This window comes from Rattus norvegicus, chromosome 3, assembly GCF_021556685.1.
Source record: "Rattus norvegicus strain SHRSP/BbbUtx chromosome 3, alternate assembly SHRSP_T2T, whole genome shotgun sequence".
NCBI classification, from domain to species: Eukaryota; Metazoa; Chordata; class Mammalia; order Rodentia; family Muridae; genus Rattus; species Rattus norvegicus.
In genome coordinates, this window is record NC_141536.1 from 50,119,941 (window position 1) to 50,142,108 (window position 22,168).

The 22,168-nt window shown below is 39.1% G+C and overlaps 1 protein-coding gene across 2 annotated transcripts in view; it reads right to left on the minus strand.

The window, feature by feature from the left end:
- Positions 1 to 2,002: 2,002 nt before the first annotated feature.
- The window catches only part of Scn1a (sodium voltage-gated channel alpha subunit 1), a 119,528-nt gene continuing 99,362 nt past the window's right edge, over positions 2,003 to 22,168 (minus strand). Inside the window, exons 22-27 of one of the 2 annotated variants that reach the window (XM_087654614.1) lie at positions 18,302 to 18,583; positions 16,161 to 16,214; positions 14,494 to 14,635; positions 10,614 to 10,711; positions 8,279 to 8,549; positions 2,003 to 5,297 (exon numbers count right to left, since the gene is read on the minus strand). In XM_087654614.1, the coding sequence (XP_087510740.1) occupies positions 4,120 to 5,297; positions 8,279 to 8,549; positions 10,614 to 10,711; positions 14,494 to 14,635; positions 16,161 to 16,214; positions 18,302 to 18,583 (2,025 nt within the window). In that variant the 3' untranslated portion in view covers positions 2,003 to 4,119. 2 annotated transcript variants of the gene reach the window in all.

Consider the following 22,168-nt stretch of genomic DNA (forward strand, 5'->3'; position numbering starts at 1 on the left):
TTCCATCCTAGTTACAAAACCCCATAATTCTCTGTATATAAATTACTTTTTGGCATAGAATATATTACAAAAATGAGGGAGATTTATAGGCTTAATATTCACTATTCATTCTTTTTGTATGAAGAAAAGTACTGATGAGGCCTGGTGTAAGCTCATTGTCCTGACTGTCTTTCTTTGAAAGTGGAACTTTATTTCAGTCACTTCTAAATTGGAATTGCCTGTTTAAGTTGAATGTTTATTGTAAGCAAATATGGTCAGAAAGATGTAGAACGATGGAAAAAGCCTTGTTCTACTCTCTTTTCTGGTCAAACCTATTGTTGCCCTTTCTGGTTTCATGACCGAGATGATGCAGTCCTGAAGTTAAATGAAAGTTTCTCTTTTCTCAAAGATGCAGATAATTTGATGGTCAGTTCGGCTATCTGGTCCAATAAGCTCTCCACGTCTATGGTTTCTAAGCTTGACCATGTTGTATTTCTCTCAGCAACACGTTCTGTGTCTGTGAAAGTCAGTTGGATAAAGTCTCCAAGTCAACCTAAGGTAAATCATTGCTTCTTGCTGACTTTGATGAGCTATTTCCTCATTTGGTATCAGCCTGGCCAGGGACACATGGCGTGTTAAAATGAGGCAGAGAGCTTTTCATAAAGAAATCATTTTCAAGGATGCCAGCAACTTTAGGGGAAAGTCATAAGGAGTAAGGAAGCATCCTCAGATCTGAGAAGGAAAGGGAGGAGAAGGAGGATTATTCTGCTTCACAGAAAGTTGCTCTAGTTGTAGGAGGGGGCACTGACTCTCAGTGAGTAAGGTGACCTGCAAGGAAGGAACAGGTGAATAAATACTCCTATCTCACATTTTTTGTACTGATGTCCACCACAGTCTTCCTATTGGCTAAGCAAACTGGAGACTAAAGGACAGAGAAGCATATGCATATCTACAGGGGTCGTCTTTCTCAGAAGAAACACTGAGAGGGTGATGGGGGGTATTCTGGAGAAGCATAGTAGCCTGCTCTTAGCAATTATGGATTCATCAATGATGCTTTAAAGGCTCTTTGTTTGTATCTCAGGTGGCCATCCCCACTGTGTTGACTTGTGCATAACTCCCCTACCTCCCATGGATACTAGCTTATGTGTTAGCAGTGCCTCCTTGTTCTCTCAGAGATCACATCCTGCTGCTAGCTGCTGAGGGGCCATTCTAGGAAGTCCAATTTTTACTTCAAGTTTTCTATTCTATACAGTGTGTGTGTGTGTGTGTGTGTGTGTGTGTGTGAGAGAGAGAGAGAGAGAGAGAGAGAGAGAGAGAGAGAGAGAGAGAGTTGGGGGTTGGGCTTGTGTGTATATATTCACATGCTGATTTTTATGTCCAGACATCTGTCTACAGTCCAGAAGATGGCATGGTCAAGCAACTCTGATCTCAATGTTGTATAAAATTTGTTTTCTATCATCTTTGACTTGTCAATAAAGAGATGATTCAGCCTATGGCTGGGCAGAGGAGATAGAAGGCTGGAGTTATGATCCCAGCCAAGGGAACATAGATAGATAGAAGTAAAAGAAGGACCATGAGGAAAAGAAGAGGGAGGTGGCCATGAGGCAGAGGGTCCGGGAGGAGTCATAATGAACAGGTTGCCCAGGGATTCTCCACGAGGACACACGCGGAACAGAGCAAGCTAGTGAGGGATTCAAACTGCAAGGAACACAGGGCCTTTGGCTGGGAAGTACATAGTTTAGAGGGTTAGAATAGATGAATATCTATCCAGTAACAGTGCTTAAAGATTGTTAATAACTTTAATAGGTCCTGTGTCAATTATTTAGGATCTAGCAGGGGAACAGATAAGACCATTATTCTTAAATGAATGCCTATTTGTGTGTGCTTGGATGGGCGAGCACACATGTATGTGTGTTCCTGAACATTCACAATGTGTGTGTGCAGATCTTCCTACCATAAGTAGATAAAAGCACTTCTATGTTGTCATAAAATCCAGTCAACAAAAAAGTAACCAGAAAAACAATAAAATAAAAAATTAATTTTTATTAGATTTGCACATTTTTAATTGTGATTAGCATCATTTTGGGCAATAGTAGCATTTTCCAACATGCAGTTCATGAATACGGTTTGCCTAAATATTTTTTTTCTTAAGAAAAAGAGGTGCCTATGGTCTGCTTCTGTAAGAAACACAAATATCTTGATATAATTGACTATGTAAGTGTCATCCTCTCTGTTTTTGAGGAAAAGAAATTCCGAAGCTCACGTTTATATTTAGAACAATCTAGAGATGCGTGATTCCAAAGCAAAGAAAAATAAACAGAAATTAGGGAATAAAGAAAAAATGAGAAAAAAAAAGCATTCCGGTCATCTGTTCGCACAGACACTATAATAAACATAAATCAAATGTTCTACCCTTTCCCAATTGCAAATCATAATTTGGATGTGAGGTTGTGAGTGTACTTTGTCCCTTAAAATTATGAAATAATCCAAACTTAAAGCCCGTGATTAAAAAAGCAGAGATCTACCACTACCCCGTCATGGTTTCATTTCTTAGTTAGCAAATATCTTCCATGAAAAACTGCTGTGGACGGAAAGTAAGAAAAGTGATCGTGATATCAACCTGAAGATAATTTCCTCTTCATATGTACATGATGCTGAAAAACAAAAGAAAGTGACTTTGTACAGTATTTATACTTGCTTATAAAACTCTAAACATGTTTTAACAGGTTAAGCAGTAGTGTTGTCTTCCGAACATGTATGTACAGTCTGGCTATACATTGAACGTCATCCACTTAGAATTGAAAAACAACCCAGACATTGTTAAAATGCTGCAAACTATTGCTTAATGACTTAAAGAAATGAAATCTGCTGAACGGTTTCCTTGACTTAGCCACTGACCTATGGTGTCTCATGAGTATGAGATTCTGAGTGGTGGGAGAAACTAGATACCGCAGCATGGTAATATCGACATGCACTGACAGCATCCACACTATCTATAATGGTACAGAATACAGTATATTACCAGCGGACAGCTTGCACTCTACGTTTCTCGTGGTACGTATTTGATGCAATAAATACTGTGCTTAGGTCATTATTTGTTTGCTCAAACGTGCACCACAGAGTAAAATGACTATTTACACAATAAATAGCATTTCATTAACACATTACAGTGTCAACCTCGCTGAGAGCTGAAGATGGCTAAACAAAGTGCAGGGTTAAGCGGGAATTTATAAAGGGTTCTTTTGGTCAATTCGCTCTGCTAGGGCTGGGGGTAGGGAGTCAGAGTCATAATTTAGAGACTTTGAAGAGACAGTGAACAGAAACGTAACAGGACTCCAGACATTTGGATGAAGTTTGCACCTACTAAGACTCAATGACCTGTCTGATCGATCAATCTCCTTGGACTAAGGGCTAGAGTTGACAAAGCCAGCTCGGCAAAGCCCATGGTCTCATGATCACCTCAGTACATCCCCCCGTCCCCCCGCAGAAACACAGATGATGTAGAACTGTTGAAGAACCGACTTTGCTTTCCTTGTGACTTTTTTCTCATGCATGATCGTAAGGTACAGCATGCCCTCACATGCAAAACCACATCGTTGTGCAGATGGGAGGGCTGTATGGATGTCAATACCCCCAGGTGACACACAGGGAAAAGAGTTCCTTTAGTCTGTTTCCCAACAGAAACCCCGTTTACAAAAATAGTCACATGTAACAAACAACATATGGATTTAAAAAAAAGATGAATCCACTAACAGAGTTTGTACAAAACCTGACAAATGTGGCAGTTGAAATGCAAACGGTGAATACAGTTACTACACTAAAGTGTTTCACGTTAAACCCCCAAATTATAGCTCTGCACCCCTTTACGCTGGTCCCTACAGTCTGCATAGCCATTTGTCTCTTGTCTTCAGCAGTGTCAGCTGGTAGTGAGAACAGTAACCTCCTGTCAAGGTCATCTCCCCTTTACCTAAGAGTCACAGAGTTTGCCGACAAGGGGGTCACTGTCTTATTGAGGCACTGACCTTAAAGTGAATTTGTGTAAAAACAGTCAGTTTGGCATTGACTTCCTAAAGGAGTCCTTTGACTTCACAGGCTGTAAACAATTTGTCACCCAATTTATTATTTTTTGTTTGTTTGTGTTCATTTCCCTTTGGCTTTCTCATCTTTTCCTTCCTGCTCGTGTTTCTCCACGATTGGCTTTGTCACCCGGTCGTAGGAGGGCGGACAAGCTGCAGTGGACATCGTCAGGTCAGTTTTCTCTGTAATAGAGTTTTCATTTATCCTGTCAATGATCATGTCTTCTTTTACAAGAAGATTAGCCCCGCCCTTGAGTTTGTTCTTATTGTATGTGAATGAAGCTTGTTTTACTGTTCGCTTCAAAAGGTGGCGCCTGTAAGCGCGCTGAATGATAACGGCTGACACCTCCTCTTGCTTTCGTTTTAACGTTGTAGTGATTGGCTGATAGGAGACCTTGGAGGGGTTGGAAGCCATGAACCTTTCTTCCATCTGGATTCGAAGAGCGTCCATCTCTCCACTCTCGCCCAAGACCCGCTTTGTAAAAGCAAACAAGATGTCCAGGCAGTGGATGCGGTCTCCACTCACCATGGGCAGGTCCATGGCAATGAGCTGAAGTTTGTTCGGTTGTGGTAAGTTGAGAGGGGGTTCGAGAGCAGCTGCAAACTGAGATAATTTTTCAAATTCCATGAACTGAGTGGCGTCAGGGTCGAACTTCTCCCAGACCTCGTAGAACATCTCAAAGTCGTCCTCACTCAGGGGCTCTGCACTTTCTTCGGTGGCGACGCTGAAGTTCTCCAGGATGACAGCGATGTACATGTTCACCACCACCAGGAAGGATATGATGATGTAGCTGACAAAAAAGAAAATCCCCACGGATGGGTTCCCACAGTCCCCCTTCACCGAGCTTCCGGGGTTAACTTTATTAGGGTCACAGTCAGGGGGTTTGCTGTTGAGGATGGGGGCCAGCAGTCCGTCCCAGCCGGCAGAGGTGGTGATTTGGAACAGGCAGATCATGCTGTTGCCAAAAGTCTCAAAGTTGAACATGTCATCAATTCCAACTTCCCTCTTAACATAGGCAAAGTTGGACATCCCAAAGATGGCGTAGATGAACATGACCAGGAAAAGCAGGAGGCCGATGTTGAACAGCGCAGGAAGGGACATCATCAGAGCAAAGAGCAGAGTGCGGATCCCCTTGGCGCCTTTGATCAGGCGTAGGATTCGTCCAATCCTGGCCAGGCGGATGACTCGGAACAGGGTAGGGGACACGAAATACTTCTCTATCAGCTCCGCAAGAAACATTCCTGTGGGGGAAATAATTAGACTCTCAATCACTGAAGACATTATCTATTAATCATTCATTAAAATATTTGAGTTATGGAAGTCCAAGGTCAATTATAGAGTATTGAGATTTATGGTAGGCATATATTACAATCGTCTTCCAGTATCAGCAGTTGATTTGTCCCAGGATGCACTTCTCCACCCTAGAGTATCAAAATGCAAGGACCTAAAGCCCTGTATACCATATAGCAGCACATTTGCACGAAACTTGTTTACACCCTTCTGAAAGTTTTCAATTAATTTAAAATGTTTATCACATTTAACAATGTTAAAACCAAACCAAACAACAACACAAAAATCAACCAAGGCTGGGTGGTGGTGGCCCATACTTTTAATCCCAGTAGTTAGAAGACAGAGGGAAGGGATCTCTGTTGGTGGGAGGCCAGCCTGGTCTACAGAGAGTTCCTGGACAGCCAAGGCTACACAGAGGAACCCTGTCTTGAAAAACCAAACCAGACCAAAACAAAACACAAACTAGTTACTGCAGTTTATTAAGTAGAAAACAACAGGAAAAATGGTCAACAGAGGAACAGGGTTCTTAAAAATACCTTTGATCTGTGTTTGAATTTGCAGATATTTATTTCATACATATGGAAAACTGAATGTATATAGATAGACTTGTACTTTGTATACTATAAGTCAACCTTAGCTTTTACTCAGCACTAAATTAAAATATAAGAATCACAGTACCATTTTTTCCAGGAGTATTGATATGTTATGGCTATCTTAAAGTCTCATCAGAAGTAAATACTAAAGTTTGCTTCAATGTCAACAGCCAACGATGAAAGTGCCAATATGTATATGAATATGATAGTTGAACCAAACCTTTCTTTTCACACTTCGTGAAAGTGTGAAGTCTTGGGGTGTTTAATGCTGTTTTCATCTTCCTGTAGACTTGAGTTTCTAATCTAACATTATTACAGAATTGTCCATGCATGTGCTCATATATTTATTAAATATTCCAAGGCTGATGCTCTTTTCCTCTCCTGGAACATCTCAATTTTTAAATTTTTCCAGCTTTCTTTCCCTGTGATTTTGTTTCTTTGGCACATGGTTGTTCATTTGGCATGAGTGTTCTCTCTCTCTCTCTCTCTCTCTCTCTCTCTCTCTCTGTGTGTGTGTGTGTGTGTGTGTGTCTTACCTGAGGCTGGCATTGGGAGTCTCCTTGATTGCTTTCTACATTATTTATTGAGGCAAGGTTTCTCACCCGAACACAGAGCTCTCTGCTAACCAGCTAGATAGTTTGAGGAGGACCCAAGAGTCTTCTTAGGAAAAAGTGCCATGCTTGACCATAATTTATATGGGTGTTGGGCATCTGTTCTCTAGTTCTCAAGCTTGCACCAGAAGTTCTTTAGATGCTAGGGTGTTTCTCAACTCCTCACACATCCATATTCCACCACCACCATCACCACCACCACCAGCAAAACCCAACCAAATAAACAAACAAAAACCCAAATGCCTTTAAGCACAAAGGCATCATTCTCTTTAGTCAGCCCTCTCTGCCTCAGTCTCCTTCTGTCTTTATTTATGTGCTATTCACATGATTATTGTTGGAATTAAAAATTACATATAATACATGAGTTGAATTTTAGATATAAGGCCTACTTATTCAGAGGGTTCGATAACACAAAGATCCTTCCAACCGAGTCCTATGCTTGAAAATTTGCAATGACCTCATCTTCATTAGGAATAAAGTCCTCATACAGGGACTTCTTCACTTCTCTGAAGCATTATTTCTATCTGCAGTGACACGAGCTACCTTCATGAGGCCATTTTGCATTACACAATTTGTAGGATAGGACTAAGGAAGAGATGCTCTGTGCTACAGTTTCCTTCTAGAAATATTGAACATTTTTGTGTGATAGCCACTAGAAAATACTGTTAGTCTTTGTTAACGCCTGGTCTTATCCTTTGTTTGCTTTTCCCATTATCTTATATCCATGTTCTACTCTGCATGCTGGTGACCCTACATCTACATCTGTAATGCAATGTCTTTCTTGACCATCAGTCCTGATTTCTAGTACCCCTCCTAGCAGAGTAATCTAGAAGTAATCTAGATCAATGGATCTAAACCTTCCCAATGCTGCAGCCCTTCAATGCAGTTTCTCATATTGAGGTGGCCACCAACCATAAAATTATTTTTGTTGCTTCTCCGTAACTGTAATGTTGCTACTGTTATGACTCTTTTTTTTTTTTGGAGCTGGGGACCAAACCCAGGGCCTTGCGCTTGCTAGGCAAGCGCTCTACCACTGAGCTAAATCCCCAGCCCCCTGTTATGACTCTTAATGTAAATAGTTGGGGTTTCTAATGGTCTTAGGTGACCCTTACGAAAGGGCCATTCAGCCCTCCAAAGTGTTGTGACCTACAGACTGAGAACCATTGTTCTGGATAGTGTATAGAGCACCCAGTCTCAACCACCTAAAAGCACTTTTTATTTCCGTTCACATCACAGATCTATTTTATTTTAATAGATCTCAATAAAGGCAGATTTTACTAATTGGCAAGTAAATATTTGATGAAGTGGGACACAATATTTGCATGAATTGGAAGCCTCATTTTGTAAGAAAAACAAATACGACTCAAAAACACATACCAACACACTCACACCAACACACTCACACCAACACACACCAACACACTCACACCAACACACTCACACCAACACACTCACACCAACACGCTTACACCAACACATTCATACCAACACACTCACACCAACACACTCACACCAACACACTCACACCAACACACTCACACCAACACACTCACACCAACACACTCACACCAACACATTCATACCAACACACTCACACCAACACACTCACACCAACACACTCACACCAACACATGCACTTTGAAGAGTGAGGTGACCTCCACTCTAAATTCCTGTTTCCGGGTCTCACATTTATAAGGAGGAATTTGGCAGACCTTGCATAGATCTTACCTACAATGGAGAGGATGACCACCACAAAATCGAAAATATTCCAGCCAATGGTGAAATAATAATGGCGGAGGGAGATGAGCTTCAGCACGCACTCGCCGGTGAACAGCACAATGAACACCAGGTTGATACGTGACAAAATGCTTGTCACATAATCGCTCTGGTCATCCGTTTCCACCATCATGGTCACCATGTTCAGACAGATGAGGATCATGATGCTGATGTCAAACACTTGTCTGGTTACAAAGTCAAAGACCATTCCTTGAAATTTGTTCTGCGGAGAAACAAAGACACGTTCAGCAATAGGGGAGTTTTCTGGTAGACATAGCACGCACCTTATGTATTTCCCATACTACCTACTTTCTAGTATTGTTCATAGTACCTACCTACTGATACAAATGTTTCTAATAGGTACCTTTTTATATCTAGTTATTTAAATTATTTTTAAGCTTGTATCTTCCCGAGCACATCAATCCATTGCTGAAGGTTTTCTCCCTGTACTTTGTTCAGAAACACACAGTGAATTTCAACAAGTCAAAGTTACAGGAATGTAGGAAGCCTGTTTGAATTTGTGTTCCCAAACTTTAGCTCACTGGCTGAAGTATTTTCCCAATGATCAGTTAGACAGTGTGGCCATTTATACATGTAGTAAATATTAGGCTCACATGTGCTTTATTCCTAGGGAATTATCAAAGGAACATTGTGACTTCAAGGATGCATCTGAAATATTTGCCTTCTACCTTGGCGACATTAATTTGTTCCCAGCAAGAGGTTTTTGCTGATATTATCAGATACAATGATGAGTCTTCACAGGGGTAATCAGACCGAAAAGACATTCTCTGCTATTAGAATAAAGGGAGCACATGCCCTTTGCTACCCATTTGTGGTTTAATCCCCAGTCAGCTGATGTTAGACCCAGCAAGCCATTGTCTGGTTATTTCTTTGGGCCACTCGAGAATCCTAAGCATATCCTAGTACCATAAAATATGCTTGATGTGATAGTACTTGACGGGTAGTAGTAAGTTTCAATGGGGAAAATGTTCTCATTAAGAAAGTAAGGCTTGAATGGGCAGTTATGCAGCATGCCTTTAATCCCAGCACTTCTGAGGCAGAGGCAGGTGGATCTATGAGTTCAAGGCCAGCCTGATGTGCAATGTGAGTTCCAGAATAGCCAAGACTACACAGAAAAAGCTTGTCTCAAAACAAACAAGCTAACAAGCAAACAAACAAATTTGGTTTCCACAATAGAAATATTCACTATGATTCTGCTCTGTGATTTATCCTTGGAAATATTTTAAGCTTAGAGATCACTGTCATAGTCAAGGCACCACAAGAAGACCAACCTAGTCAACTAACCTAGGCGCACAGAGCCTGAGCCACCACCCGGGGAGCATCCTGGAGCTGGACCTAGGTCCCCTACACATTTGTAGCAAATATGCAGCTTATTCTTCTTGTGGGTCGCCCAACAAGCTGTCTCAGTCTCTGCTTCCTGTCATTGAACTCCCTTTCTCCTACCTGGACTGTCTGGTTAGTCCTCGGTGGGAGAGGATGTGCTTAGTCCTGTTGGGACTAGATATCCCAGGGTGGGGTGGTACCCAATGGTGGGGGGACTCCTATGAGGAGAAGGGGAGGGATCAATAGAGGGAGGGATTTGTAGTGAGTGTGGGATTAGGAGGAGAGAAGGGAGGGAGGTTATGATTGGGATGTAATGTGAATAAAAATAATAACTTATCGAAAAAAAATCACTGCCATAAAAATAGCTATAATAAGGGCTCTTTCTCCTTTATAGTTTGTAGATTTATCCTGGAAATATGAGAATGATTATTTGTTCTCATAAATTGTAACTGACGTAAGTAATTGCTGACTTTAGAGCCATACAGAAATATATTGCTGGAATCCTCACCTCCTCTAAAATGGTCCATATTTCTACTTATTAAACAACAACTGCTAATGGAGATGTTATGCCACTGAGTATCTTTGTCTGCATCTTAGTCTCAGAAAGTGAATGGATACTAGCTCTGCCCAATGTTTCTGCATTTCTTGACAATGCACAGCAGCTACTGTAAAGACACAACTATTGTGAGAACCACATTTATCTATGTAGTTTGGATTCTAGGTCTATAGTTTTAAGTCATTTGAAGACAAATGTGCGTTTCCTGTATATTCTTATTCTCTTTGGTGTTAAAAATATCAGAAACATGGATTAAAGATACTCAAAAAGGATAAGGTTTGTTTTTGTTTTGTTTTTGTTGTGCTGGAAATGATAATTGATTTCCGCTGTGTAACAAAACGTATCTCAGGTTGTTGCTTTATATAATTTTCATTTCATATTTCTTACTCCAGGTCGAGGGATAGGCTTTTGTGGCTTTTTTGATCCTAATTTCTTCATTGCATTATAGTATTTCTTCTGTTCTTCTGTCATAAAGATGTCTTGACCTCCAAAGTATAGAAAAAAAATCAAAGCTGGTTAAAATTGTGTCCATTCCTATGTAACTTTTCAATATTATAAAAAAAGATTTCAAGAAATTAACATGGCTATTCCTGTCATTTTTTTGAATTTAAAAAATTAAAAGTACACTGTTGTGACTATAATATTTAAATTTTAAGATAACTAAAATTGGCATTATTATTATATTGAGGGAGAAACCCCAGAAATGACATGATCAAAGCTCCATCTTCCTCTGGCCCATGCCTCCACATGCAATCACAGACAGCACCTTGTTCTCTATCCTACAGTTCCTCCTGCCACATAGTAGACCTTCTACCACTCAGCACGCCCAGGACAATCACCTCAGATCCATGTTCTGGTCCACACCTCCACCTGCAATTGACGATCTACACCCTTCACCTCCGACCACAGCTTTGTCTGCCTCTGGGGAGGCTTTTAGCTACCTGGGACAACCAGTCACTGAGAGTTACTACTCCTAGGGACTAATGGGCCAGCCAACACCAGAGAAAAACATATGGCTAAAGGCAAGGTCAAGAACCAAACTAACAGAAGCCAGTGCAACATGGCCTTCAGAACTGAGTTCTCTTACCACAGCAAGCCCTGTAGATCCTAACACACATGAAAAGTAAGACCCTGACCTTAAATCTCATCTTATGAAGACAATAGATTCTTTCAAAGAGGATATAAATAAACCTTGTGCAGAATACAGGAAAATATGACCAAAGAGGTAGAAGCCCTTAATGAGGAGACAAATCCCTTAAAGAAATATGAAAAAGTACAATCAAAAGGGTGAAGGAAATGAATAAAATGGCCCAAGACTTAAAGATGGAAATAGAAACAATAAAGAAAGCACAAATGGAGGCAACCCTGGATGTATAAAACTTAAGAAAGAGAATAGGAACTATACACACAAGAATCACCAACAAAATATAAGGGATGGAAGAAAGAATCTCATAAATAGAAGATACAATAGAAGAAATTGATATAGCAACCAAAGAAAATGCCAAAGGTAAAACATTTCTAACTAAAAACATCCAGGAAATTTGGGACACTATGAAAAGACCAAACCTAAGAATAATAGGGATAGAAGAAGGTAAAGATTCCCAGTGCAAAGAGCTAGAAAATATCTTCAACAAAACCATAGAAGAAAACTTCCCTAACCTAAAGAAAGGGATGCCTATAGAAGCTTACAAAACATCAAATAGGTTGGACCAGAAAAGGAAATTCTCCTACCACATAATAAAACACTAAACATACTGAAAAAAAATTAAAAGATGCAAGGGAAAAAGGCCAAGTAACATTCAAAGGCAGACCTACCAGAATTATACCTGACTTCTCAATAAAGACTCTAAAAGCCAGAAGATCCTGGACAGATGTCTTGCAGACTCTAAGAGACTTTAGATAATAGCCCAGGCTACTATACACAGCAAAACTTTGATTGAACATAGATGGGAAAATGAAGATATTCCATGACAAAGCCAAATTTAAAATCTTTCTACAAACCTAGCCCTATAAAGGATAGTAGAAGGAAATCTCCAACACAAGAATAACTACACACATGAGAATCCAAGAAATTAATCATCTTACAATAAAACCTTAAGAAGAGAAATGAACACACACACACACACACACACACACACACACACACACACACACACTGTATTTGAAAGGAAAATAAATACACTGGAGTTGGTTACACAGCATCTTCCTAACTTGGTCGGAATTTCTAGGGAAGGTACTGAAAGAAACCTGGAAGAACCAGGAGAAGCCAACCTCAGAAGAGTGAGAGGTGTGGGATGGGGCAGAGGGCACTGAGGATTGAACAGAGGCTGATCAGTGCAAAGGGAGCAGAGGATACTGTTAGTAAGAGGAGCCTGTCAATATGAAGGACCTTGCTTTGTAGTATAAAAATCCTCAGTATGAGTAATAATATAGTAAATCAATCATAATAAAGAAACAATAAATACAAACAAATACTACGAAATCATGGGACATAAAGAAATATAATTGGGTGTGAAGCAGTTGGACACATTCAAAACTATTTGCCACAAAATGCACAAAAATTAAAGTTAAAATTGCTTCCTTTAAGAGATGTCAAATATTAACAACTAAAGAGACTGTCTGATGTTAGTGAAAGAGCTGGAACCACGTCATGCTTACAACAAGGTTTATTCAGTTGACTGGTTCTATTACTCCAAGGAGGCAAAATACTTCAGTCTGAAATTTATTGTAAGAAAAGATTTAAACACTCAAATGTTTTGCAGGAAAAAAAATACTTAAGTCACTAAAAATTAGATAGAATGAAATTAGCCAAGTTTTGATAAATGAATGTGAACACTTTTAATAAACTAAGAAATCTCTGTGATAAAGGTATTTAAAACTGTACATTGGAAAGCATTTCAGGGCTGGGGGCATGGCTTAGTGCATATAGACATTTGCTCGCAGGACAAATCACCTGGATTCAATCTCTGGGACCCATATGGTGGAAGGAGGGAGCCCAGCTCCTGTAAGTTGTCCACTGACTACCGCACACTCAGTGTGGCATGTGTACCCCACTCTCATGAATAAGTAACTAATTTTAAGATGTATTTCAGAGATGGCTCAAGTGAGAAATGCTTTACACATTGACAGGAGTATCTAAGCTCAGATTCCAACCCCCATGTTAAAGTGGACATGGCAATGTGTGTTGATAACCATGGTACTGGGGACGCAGAGATAGATGAATCCATTAATCTCACTGGCCAGCCATCTACCTGAATGGAAGAGCTGAAGTTCAATGAGAAAACCTGTCTTAAAAATGATGGTGGGTAGTGATGGAGGAAGATAACTAATGTCTACCACGGGTTTTTACATGCCTGTGCACATTCATCCTCACAGACGCTCGCACACACCTCCATGAATACACATACAGTACAATATACAATACACAGACACAGACACACACACACACACACACACACACACACACACACAGAGAGAGAGAGAGAGAGAGAGAGAGAGAGAGAGAGAATATAGAATATGAATATTTCAGGGTCAGAAAATGTGATATGTGCCTATAGTCCCAACATTTCTAAGATAGATGCAGGCTACTGGTTTTAGGCCCCTTAGGGCTATACAGTGAGATCAGGCCAGTCTGAGTTGAAAAGTGAAAAAGAAAAAAGAAAAAAAAATCTCAAAAGAAAAAAAAATGAGAAGTAGCTCAAAAAGGAGAATGTTCACGAAAAGAGTTTGAGCAGACAAAGGTGAAGTGTGGACCATGGTTACTATTGAGTGATAATATTTGTTTACATGCTTCCTTTAGTGTACATATGTAATTGAAATAATCAACATGCCGTATAAATGATAATAGATAAAACAAAAATTCCTCAAATTGGAACTGGAAATAGTTGCTATTAATTAGATAAATAGAAGAAAGAAATACAAATGGAAAAGAGTACAAAAGAAGTATATACCCTGAACCTTATTTTAAATGATGGATATTTAGTGACTGTGTATAGTCATGGGATTTTGTGTGATATTTTAGTGCAGACATATGTCAGTGTTCTCTGATCAAACCCGACCTCTTTCTCTTCACCTTTCTTTGCTTTTCCAGCCTTTAGTGATCTTCTAGTTGCAAATACCTTATAAGGTCGCGTGAGGAGTTATCAAGGACAAAACATAGGGAAAGGTCATATTTGGTTTCTAAATTCGAGACCTCACCTTGAAATCCAATTCAAACTGAATGTTAATTATTCTGTTTCCTTGTGTTAGGAAAAATAAAAAAAAATACTCATCTTCTTCTTCTGCTGGTTGAAGTTGTCTATGATGACACCGATGAATAGATTTAGAGTGAAGAACGAGCCGAAGATGATGAAGATGACGAAGTACAGGTACATGTACAGGCTTTCCTCATACTTAGGCTGCAGTTCCACCTGCCAACAGAGAGCTCGGTCAACTGGTGAAGCACGATAAACGCTGGGCACACGTCAGCGCCTTTTCACAAGAGTAGAACACTATATTCTTAGAAATAATTCAGTATAATGTATTCCCATAGCAACAGCCAAATAAGCCCAAAAACCTAAACAACAACCACAACAACAACAACAACACCCCAAAAAAACCCAAAAACCAACCCTGAAATTAGGCACTAACAAGTTTTTTGAATAAAAAGTCATTCAATTTGGCCTTCTAAAACTAATTGCCTAATTTTAAGTAGTATTACTGATATTTTATTATCTGGATAATAGGTTTTAAATTTGGTAACTTTTAAGTTAATTGGTTTTCAGTAATTTGAAAACACTCGTGTGTTTTCATCTTCTGTCGGTGCAATCCCAGAATTTGGGAAGCTGAGGCTGGAGACTTGTTGAGTACTGGGTTAGCCTAAGATACAGTGTAACATCCTGTCTTCAAAACAACCAAAGAAAATGTTGGTTAAAAAACATTCCTGTATGAACCTAGATAGCGAAAGAAAGAACTGAATTATTTATTTGCATGCTGGCACCATGTCCTACCATTGTAGTGATTAGAAATTTTAGATTGAATAGACACACTCAACGATCCATTTTATAAAATCCTCCATTGATAACTGACTCTCAAACTTGTGGTTATAAAAATAGACACGGGGCTATCGCTTACTGTACAACAAACAACAAAGGAGTCAAGATTTACTCTATATTGGTTCCTAATGCTGTCTTCTGTTTTCAAAGACAACAGAATTGAAGTTAACTGAACATGTAAGGCAAACTATGCAACAAGGTTTATGACGCAATTTCAGAAGTGATCAAGAAATTTGCAGGGGAATAGAAGAATCTCAAGTTTATCACTGTCTATACAGTGAGCTAGAGTTCTGGGTTGCCGAAGAAAACCGAAACAAGAACGAGAAAAATAACTGCAGGAAAGAAGAAAAGGCACATTTTACAGTTTTGGAGATCAACCTGAGAGGAAGCCCGAGACTTTAGAGTACATCTGGAAGCTAGAAACAGTATGGAATCAAATGAAGTACAAGTGATAACAGCATTGGTACAGGGTCCCATGAGTACGTTGATGCTGTTCCTATGAAGTATGGACTTGGACAAGATTGTGACGTATGTCTAAGATTTCTAGCCCAGCATCTTTGGCCTTTCAGGCTTCAAAGCATGGAGCCTGCCTACACATATCAGCTATGGATCGTAGTCATATACTGTTCTATCTGCTCTTGTGCAAACAGAAACACTTAGGAGAACATCTGCTGCTTATTAAATGAATGGGTTGAGTTCTTTTCTTCTTTTCTTTCACTTCCATTTTTGGTTGAACTCAATACAATGTCTCTGATCAACACTGCTGTCCTTAAACTCAACAAACTTTCTTCCTATTTATTTTTATTAGCCAAAGTGGAGTTGCTTTGCTTGGCTAATTCATAGGCTAATTTAAGTACCAAATCAACACATCCAGAAGACACTGGATATAAAGAACACTTACATTTCTGGAATCAACTGCTGCATACATGATATCCATCCAACCCTTAAACGTCGCCTGTTGGAAAGGACATGCATATCTTACTTTGGGTTAAGTTTCAAAATGGAAACTTACTAAGTATTCTGACTGTGCATGCTTAAAGAATTATTTTAAGGTCATTTCAAACCAAACTTTCTTGGATTTTGAAACGAGATAGAAAGTCAACAAATGGCGATGCAATATATCTTCCTATTTTATAACTACCTCTAAAGTAATTCTCAAGCTTAACATGCTACTATAATTTGGAAGAAAGTCCTAGAAATATAAGTATACTTGGCAACAGCTACAGCAATATCAAATTAGATCTGGGATTTTCTGCAAGAAATCTTGTCTTCTGGGTGATCAAATTGATAGTATTTAAGGTTTTTCTTTACTCTTACACACTATGACTCATATGGGCATAATTAAAAAAAATGAAGCTATCCTTTCAAGAAATTTCAGGAATATTCGCTTTCTATGAGGTAACCTCTGAAGATATTGCGTTAATGTAAATAATAAAATAATAAAAGTGTGACAAAATAAGACTGACACTTGTCATCTGCACATTGAAGAGGGATTCCTCCTCTATCTCTTGCAGTCATTTGCCTTGTGTCTTAGAATACAAGTTTGAGGCTACCGGGCCTGAAATGCATATTCCTCAGTCAATGAGGAAGCCTCATATGATTTTTTGTGATGTATCTTGTTTCTTAAATCATTGACTCTTGAATGACAGAGTGTGACTGGAGACTAATTCATCTTAGTCAGAAAACAAATTCTTTTCATATCAAGGAGAGAGATGTGTCAGTGGCTTAGGTCAATTATAGAACCCATCTATCACACATTTCCTACAGGAACAAAAAAAGTGGTTTGAGCTATTTCTATGAAATCACTACTCACTAGAGAGGAGGGCAGTATAGTCAAGTGTGAAATGGCATGTTGGCATTTTTATTTAGTAGCAGAACATATTTAAGAGCTCTGTGCAGAAGGTGCCTTCTTCATTTTCTGAATCCCTTAGCATTTCAAAGGATCATTGAAAGGATCTGATTTTTCTCTCCTTGGTTTTATGAACAGAGTGATGTGTTTTAGAAACGCTATACTGCAATAATCAGTACAGTTCAGGGTGAATATGCAAGAGAAAGGTGGTGACTCTAGTGTAATATTTAAGAAATCATTCTTGATACATTAAAAAAGTCATGTTAAGTTATAAACACTCAGAGTCAGCTGCAGGGTCAGAAAGACAGTAATTCCAAGAAAAAAAATGAGAGGGCATTATAAAATAATCCTAATAAGAGTGTGTGTGAGAACTGCAGGCGTGAGAGGAACAGCCTAAGTGTATTTGTTGCATCTGGTTGAGTAACTGAAACCTATTTCTTTTTAAAATAACCTGACCTCTGTTTACACTCACTGCTTTGTTGCAGCTGGAAGTGTCATTGGATAAATATGTTTAAGGGATCACCATCTTTTGTGGTTTTTTAATAAGCTATAAACAGTTCTTTGGGAATTGAGGATGTTTAGGGTAAAACAGAACTCAATCGTGGTAACGAGAGCTCCTGGTTTGAGACTAGAATTGCCTGTGCTTGACTCCTGTGTGCTGATGCTCTGTGGTTTCCATTACACTCTGAGAATAAAATCTTCACACCCAACCATCTTTCCCAAGTTCACAATCCAGACTGAGGTAACTAAGCATCAGTGAACTCCTATACATCAAGTGTGTGTGTGTGTGTGTGTGTGTGTGTGTGTGTGTACACGCATGTGCACACGTGTACCAAAGAAGGACACTCTACAAATATCAAGCTTTACAATTGCAATAGAAAAAAATAACAGTTTTTCATAGGTGATAGGAATGTAAGAGAGAGAGAGAGGGAGAGAGAGAGAGAGAGAGAGAGAGAGAGAGAGAGAGAGAGAGAGAGGAAAGAAGGAAATAAGACCTTTGGAAAAAGATGGAAATACCTGACCACTCTTGACTATGTCTGTAAATGATTCTACTCATCTGGATTCACACATTTGTACTAACAGATAATGCAGAAGAATATTATAAAGTTTCTTTTTAACTAAACAATGGCTGCAATAATCACTTTGTTATTATTCCGAGCAATAAAATTTCAGAGATAATAGTGTTCACTTACAACTTGAAGCAAAGAAAGATACCCAAATCCTACATTATCAAAGTTTACTTTCACATTTTTCCACCGGGCAGTCTCATTTCTTTCTATTAGTTTTAGGCAATCAGAATGATTATTGACTTCGGTGATCTCAAATGTGTCACCAGTTGTGGTGTTAACACAGTGGTAGAATTTGCCAGCAAACAAATTTACGCCCATGATGCTGAAAATTAGCCAGAATATAAGGCAAACCAGAAGCACATTCATGATGGATGGAATTGCTCCTAACAGGGCATTCACAACCACCTAATACACAAACGGAGAGAAAGAAAAGTCAGAATCCTTATTGATTATAAACAAGAAGACAATCCCCTAGGAATCTTTGATTTATTTTCTATCAAGACTACTTATCCTATCTGTGTAAGAGCAAAGCAAAAATAATCTTAAAATAAAACTCATTCCTTCTTAAACATTATGCTTAGGAAAAGAAATATAGGCAGTATGCAAAGAAATGAAGAAAGGAAAGAAATTTAATATAAAAAAGGCTAAAGAAAAAGCAAAATGGGAGAAGCTAGCTACTGGATGAAGACATATGTGTAGTTTGTTAGAATAAAAAGAGAGAGAGAGAGAGAGAGAGAGAGAGAGAGAGAGAGAGAGAGAAGTAAGAACTCCTAGGCAGGAGACTAGCTTATTAAAAAAAAAACACAAAGCAATTTATCAAAGAACTGAACTAAAACATTTGGGCATGAATTGATTGGACCAACATACTTTAAATATAAGTTCAAATTCAGATGTACAAATATAAAACTATTTTAAATACCTAATTTTTGGCCTTAATTCTCCATGCATTGCTATAACTAATAAGAATTTTTGCATAAGAAGCAAGACGATTTAGCATCATGTATTTCAGTAGATCATCACATCGTTTATTTCAAGCTCCAGTCATGTCGGTTGTTTCATTTACTGAGTTTAATCCAATAAACTTATCTTAAATGAAACACTAGAGAGATTTTCTCAGGAAAACAAAAAGAGGAGGGATGTCATACATCCTTATCAACTCTGCTGTGGTTGTGTAAAGTCCCGTGCTAGATTTTCTTAATTATTTTTATGAAAAGGGTATTTACCTCTCTCTTATCCTTAATCCAGGACTACAGATTAAAAAATGGGAATCTTTTAGAGTTGACACACTAGAGTGCTGGCTTCTTTCTCTATAGCTCTCTATTGAGCTACACTTCAGTGGGTAAGAGGGAGCTAACGGCTTGGCCCTCACATGCTCTTAAGTGGCAGAGGTGTCTCAGACAAACACGGACGACCGAGACTAATACCACTCAAGAGGGAAAACCTGCTGCTGCTTTCGTCAGTTTGAGTCAGAATAGCATCTATTGGATTTTGATTATAGTATAATTTTAGAATAAAGCTTTTGCCTGTCTGACAGAAGCAGCAGAGCCAATTCCTTGTACTTCTGAGCCCTGACTGAACTCTGTGAGAAACAGTATATGTTGGGAGATGCAAAATAGAGGGTGACGTGGCCAAGGGAAATGAAACCAGTAATAATAAAGATGAGGAATGGACATGGAAAAGATAATTTAGATTGCCCTAGCGAGGCAGAAGCAGAAGATAGGCTTGTGTGGAGAAACGAATGAGCGACTATCTCCCTTTACGGCCTCCCTACAGAATATGTATCAACTTTCCTGTACATATTACTTTTTAAAGTTATCTTCAATTTAATTTTAAATTATTTATTATGAAGGGATTTAAAAAACACTTTTATATATATTTTAAAATGGTACCCTTAAAGTTATAATTTAGTGGATTTGAGATATGAACAATGACATTGAGTAGTTGTTTCTCCTTTCTGAATACTTCGTCTCCCACCCACCTGAAGTGCTGTGTCTGCCAAGGATATGAAGTCTGTACTGAAGTGTGAGCTTTTGCCTTTAACACCCATGCCACTGAGCGTTTTGACACCAGTCTGTAGGTCTATGGCTGCTTTCTTCAAGTCTTTCCACCTTGGCCATTTGCCCACCCTCCTGATCTGAGCTCTGTCCTCAGTTACTAAAGAACTACATTATTGTCAGATTTTTTTCCTTGCCTTCTTCCAGTATAGATAGAGTAAATTTATCTACACCAAGTCCCGTTTTTTAAAGTTTTTTTAATGATTCTCTGGCCCTTAGAAAAGTATTTCTCTTTCTCTGGCATTTACGTCACTCGACAGTTTGTGAGTTTACTTTCCTTGGATCATTTTACAATTACATTTATTTGTGTGTGCATTTGCTGTAGCACTTGGGTGGAGGTCAGGGGACAGACTGCAGGGATTGGTCCTCTCCTCTCCCTGTGGGGTCAGTTCTGGGAACTGTACTCCGGTGCTAGACTTGGCTGCTGAAGGATTCTCACTGGTTGATCCATTTCCCCATTTAGCTTCCCTAACTGGTTACATACATGTCATAATCCTCTATGACAGTCACTCCATGATAATGTGTTAGCCTGAGAATTGAGACTCTTCTTTCTTTGAAACTCCCTGCCAAGGATTTGCCCTTGAAATAACCTCCCTTCTGAGGCTTTAGCTCAGATAAACACATCTCTTATTGAGTCTATTCCTACCTAACAGTTCAGCCTCCTTAAGAAAGATGAGAGTTTTCACCTCTGAATTCAGGAATTATAACTTAGTACTGGAAAGAACAATAAAGAAACTTTGGTGATGGGGCTTCATTGGGAAAATTAGACTAGTGAAGCTACAACAAGTTAGGTTCAGAAAGTAGACCAGAATTGGCATCTCACCCTCTTTTCTGCTTACCCTGAAAGTTTTTTTCATGAGTTTCAATCTCTTAAAGTTTTCTTTGACTTGCTCTGTGTGAACGTTAATTGTTTTTCCACACCATTGGTAGATTATGATGTTTTAATGTGTATATGTCGAGTACACATATGTGTGCAGGTGCGCATGCACATGTGTGATCATATATGTGGAGGCATAGAGAGGTATGGGAAATACATGTGTAGATGTAGAGGAAATAGATGTAGGAGATGGGGTGGGGTCCCATCTTCGTCACTGCATCAGTTGAATTCAGAGCTTGAGGGCAGGGTTAGTCTGGCTAGCCAGCTTGCTCTGGAGATTAGGTTTCATCTACCTATCTCTGGGTCAACTACTATGTGAGCTACTATGCCCATCTGAACATTTATGAGGGTTCTGGAGATCCAAATTTCAGTCCTCATACTTGCTTGGCTAAGGATTTAACCACTGAATGAGAAAACAATTTGCATAATGTAATAGATGTGAAAGATTTCCCTTGAAACAGGGACTGATTTTGAATTAAAATTAATAATGTTCATTAGTGAATTTGTGATGTCAAATAGTGTATAGGAATGCGGTTCAGGGAAACTAGCAAATTTGCCATGGATTTGCCTCAGTGAGGAAATTTATTTTACAGGGAGGGAACTTTGTCTTGAAAACCAGTTGGCATAGGATCAGAGGATTTGCCACTGAAAATCCATTTAAAGTTGTGATTTCATTAACGTGCAGAGCAAAAGATCACAAAAGGACTGCCTCTCCCAAGAGCCCAACCATCCCTTGGTTCTGCAGAGAAAGACGTCGTGTATTAATTCTTTACAGTCTCTCAGGAGAGTTAGTAATTAGCTCCCATGTGGGATGCACCAGGGAAAGCTGGTCTAAATAAATTGGAAATAACACATTGAGGTTATAAGGTACTTAAAAGGAGATGTCTAAGAAAGAAGTACGCTTAATGGGTGGATTGTAGAACCTGTCTCTCCTAACAGTGTTTTAAAAAGACATCTCTGAGCAGAATTCCTGTATTGTAACATAACCAGTTCGTTCAGTCTATTTCTTCTCTAGGGTTCACACTTCTGATTAAAGCAATGAAAAATTAGAAACAGGCA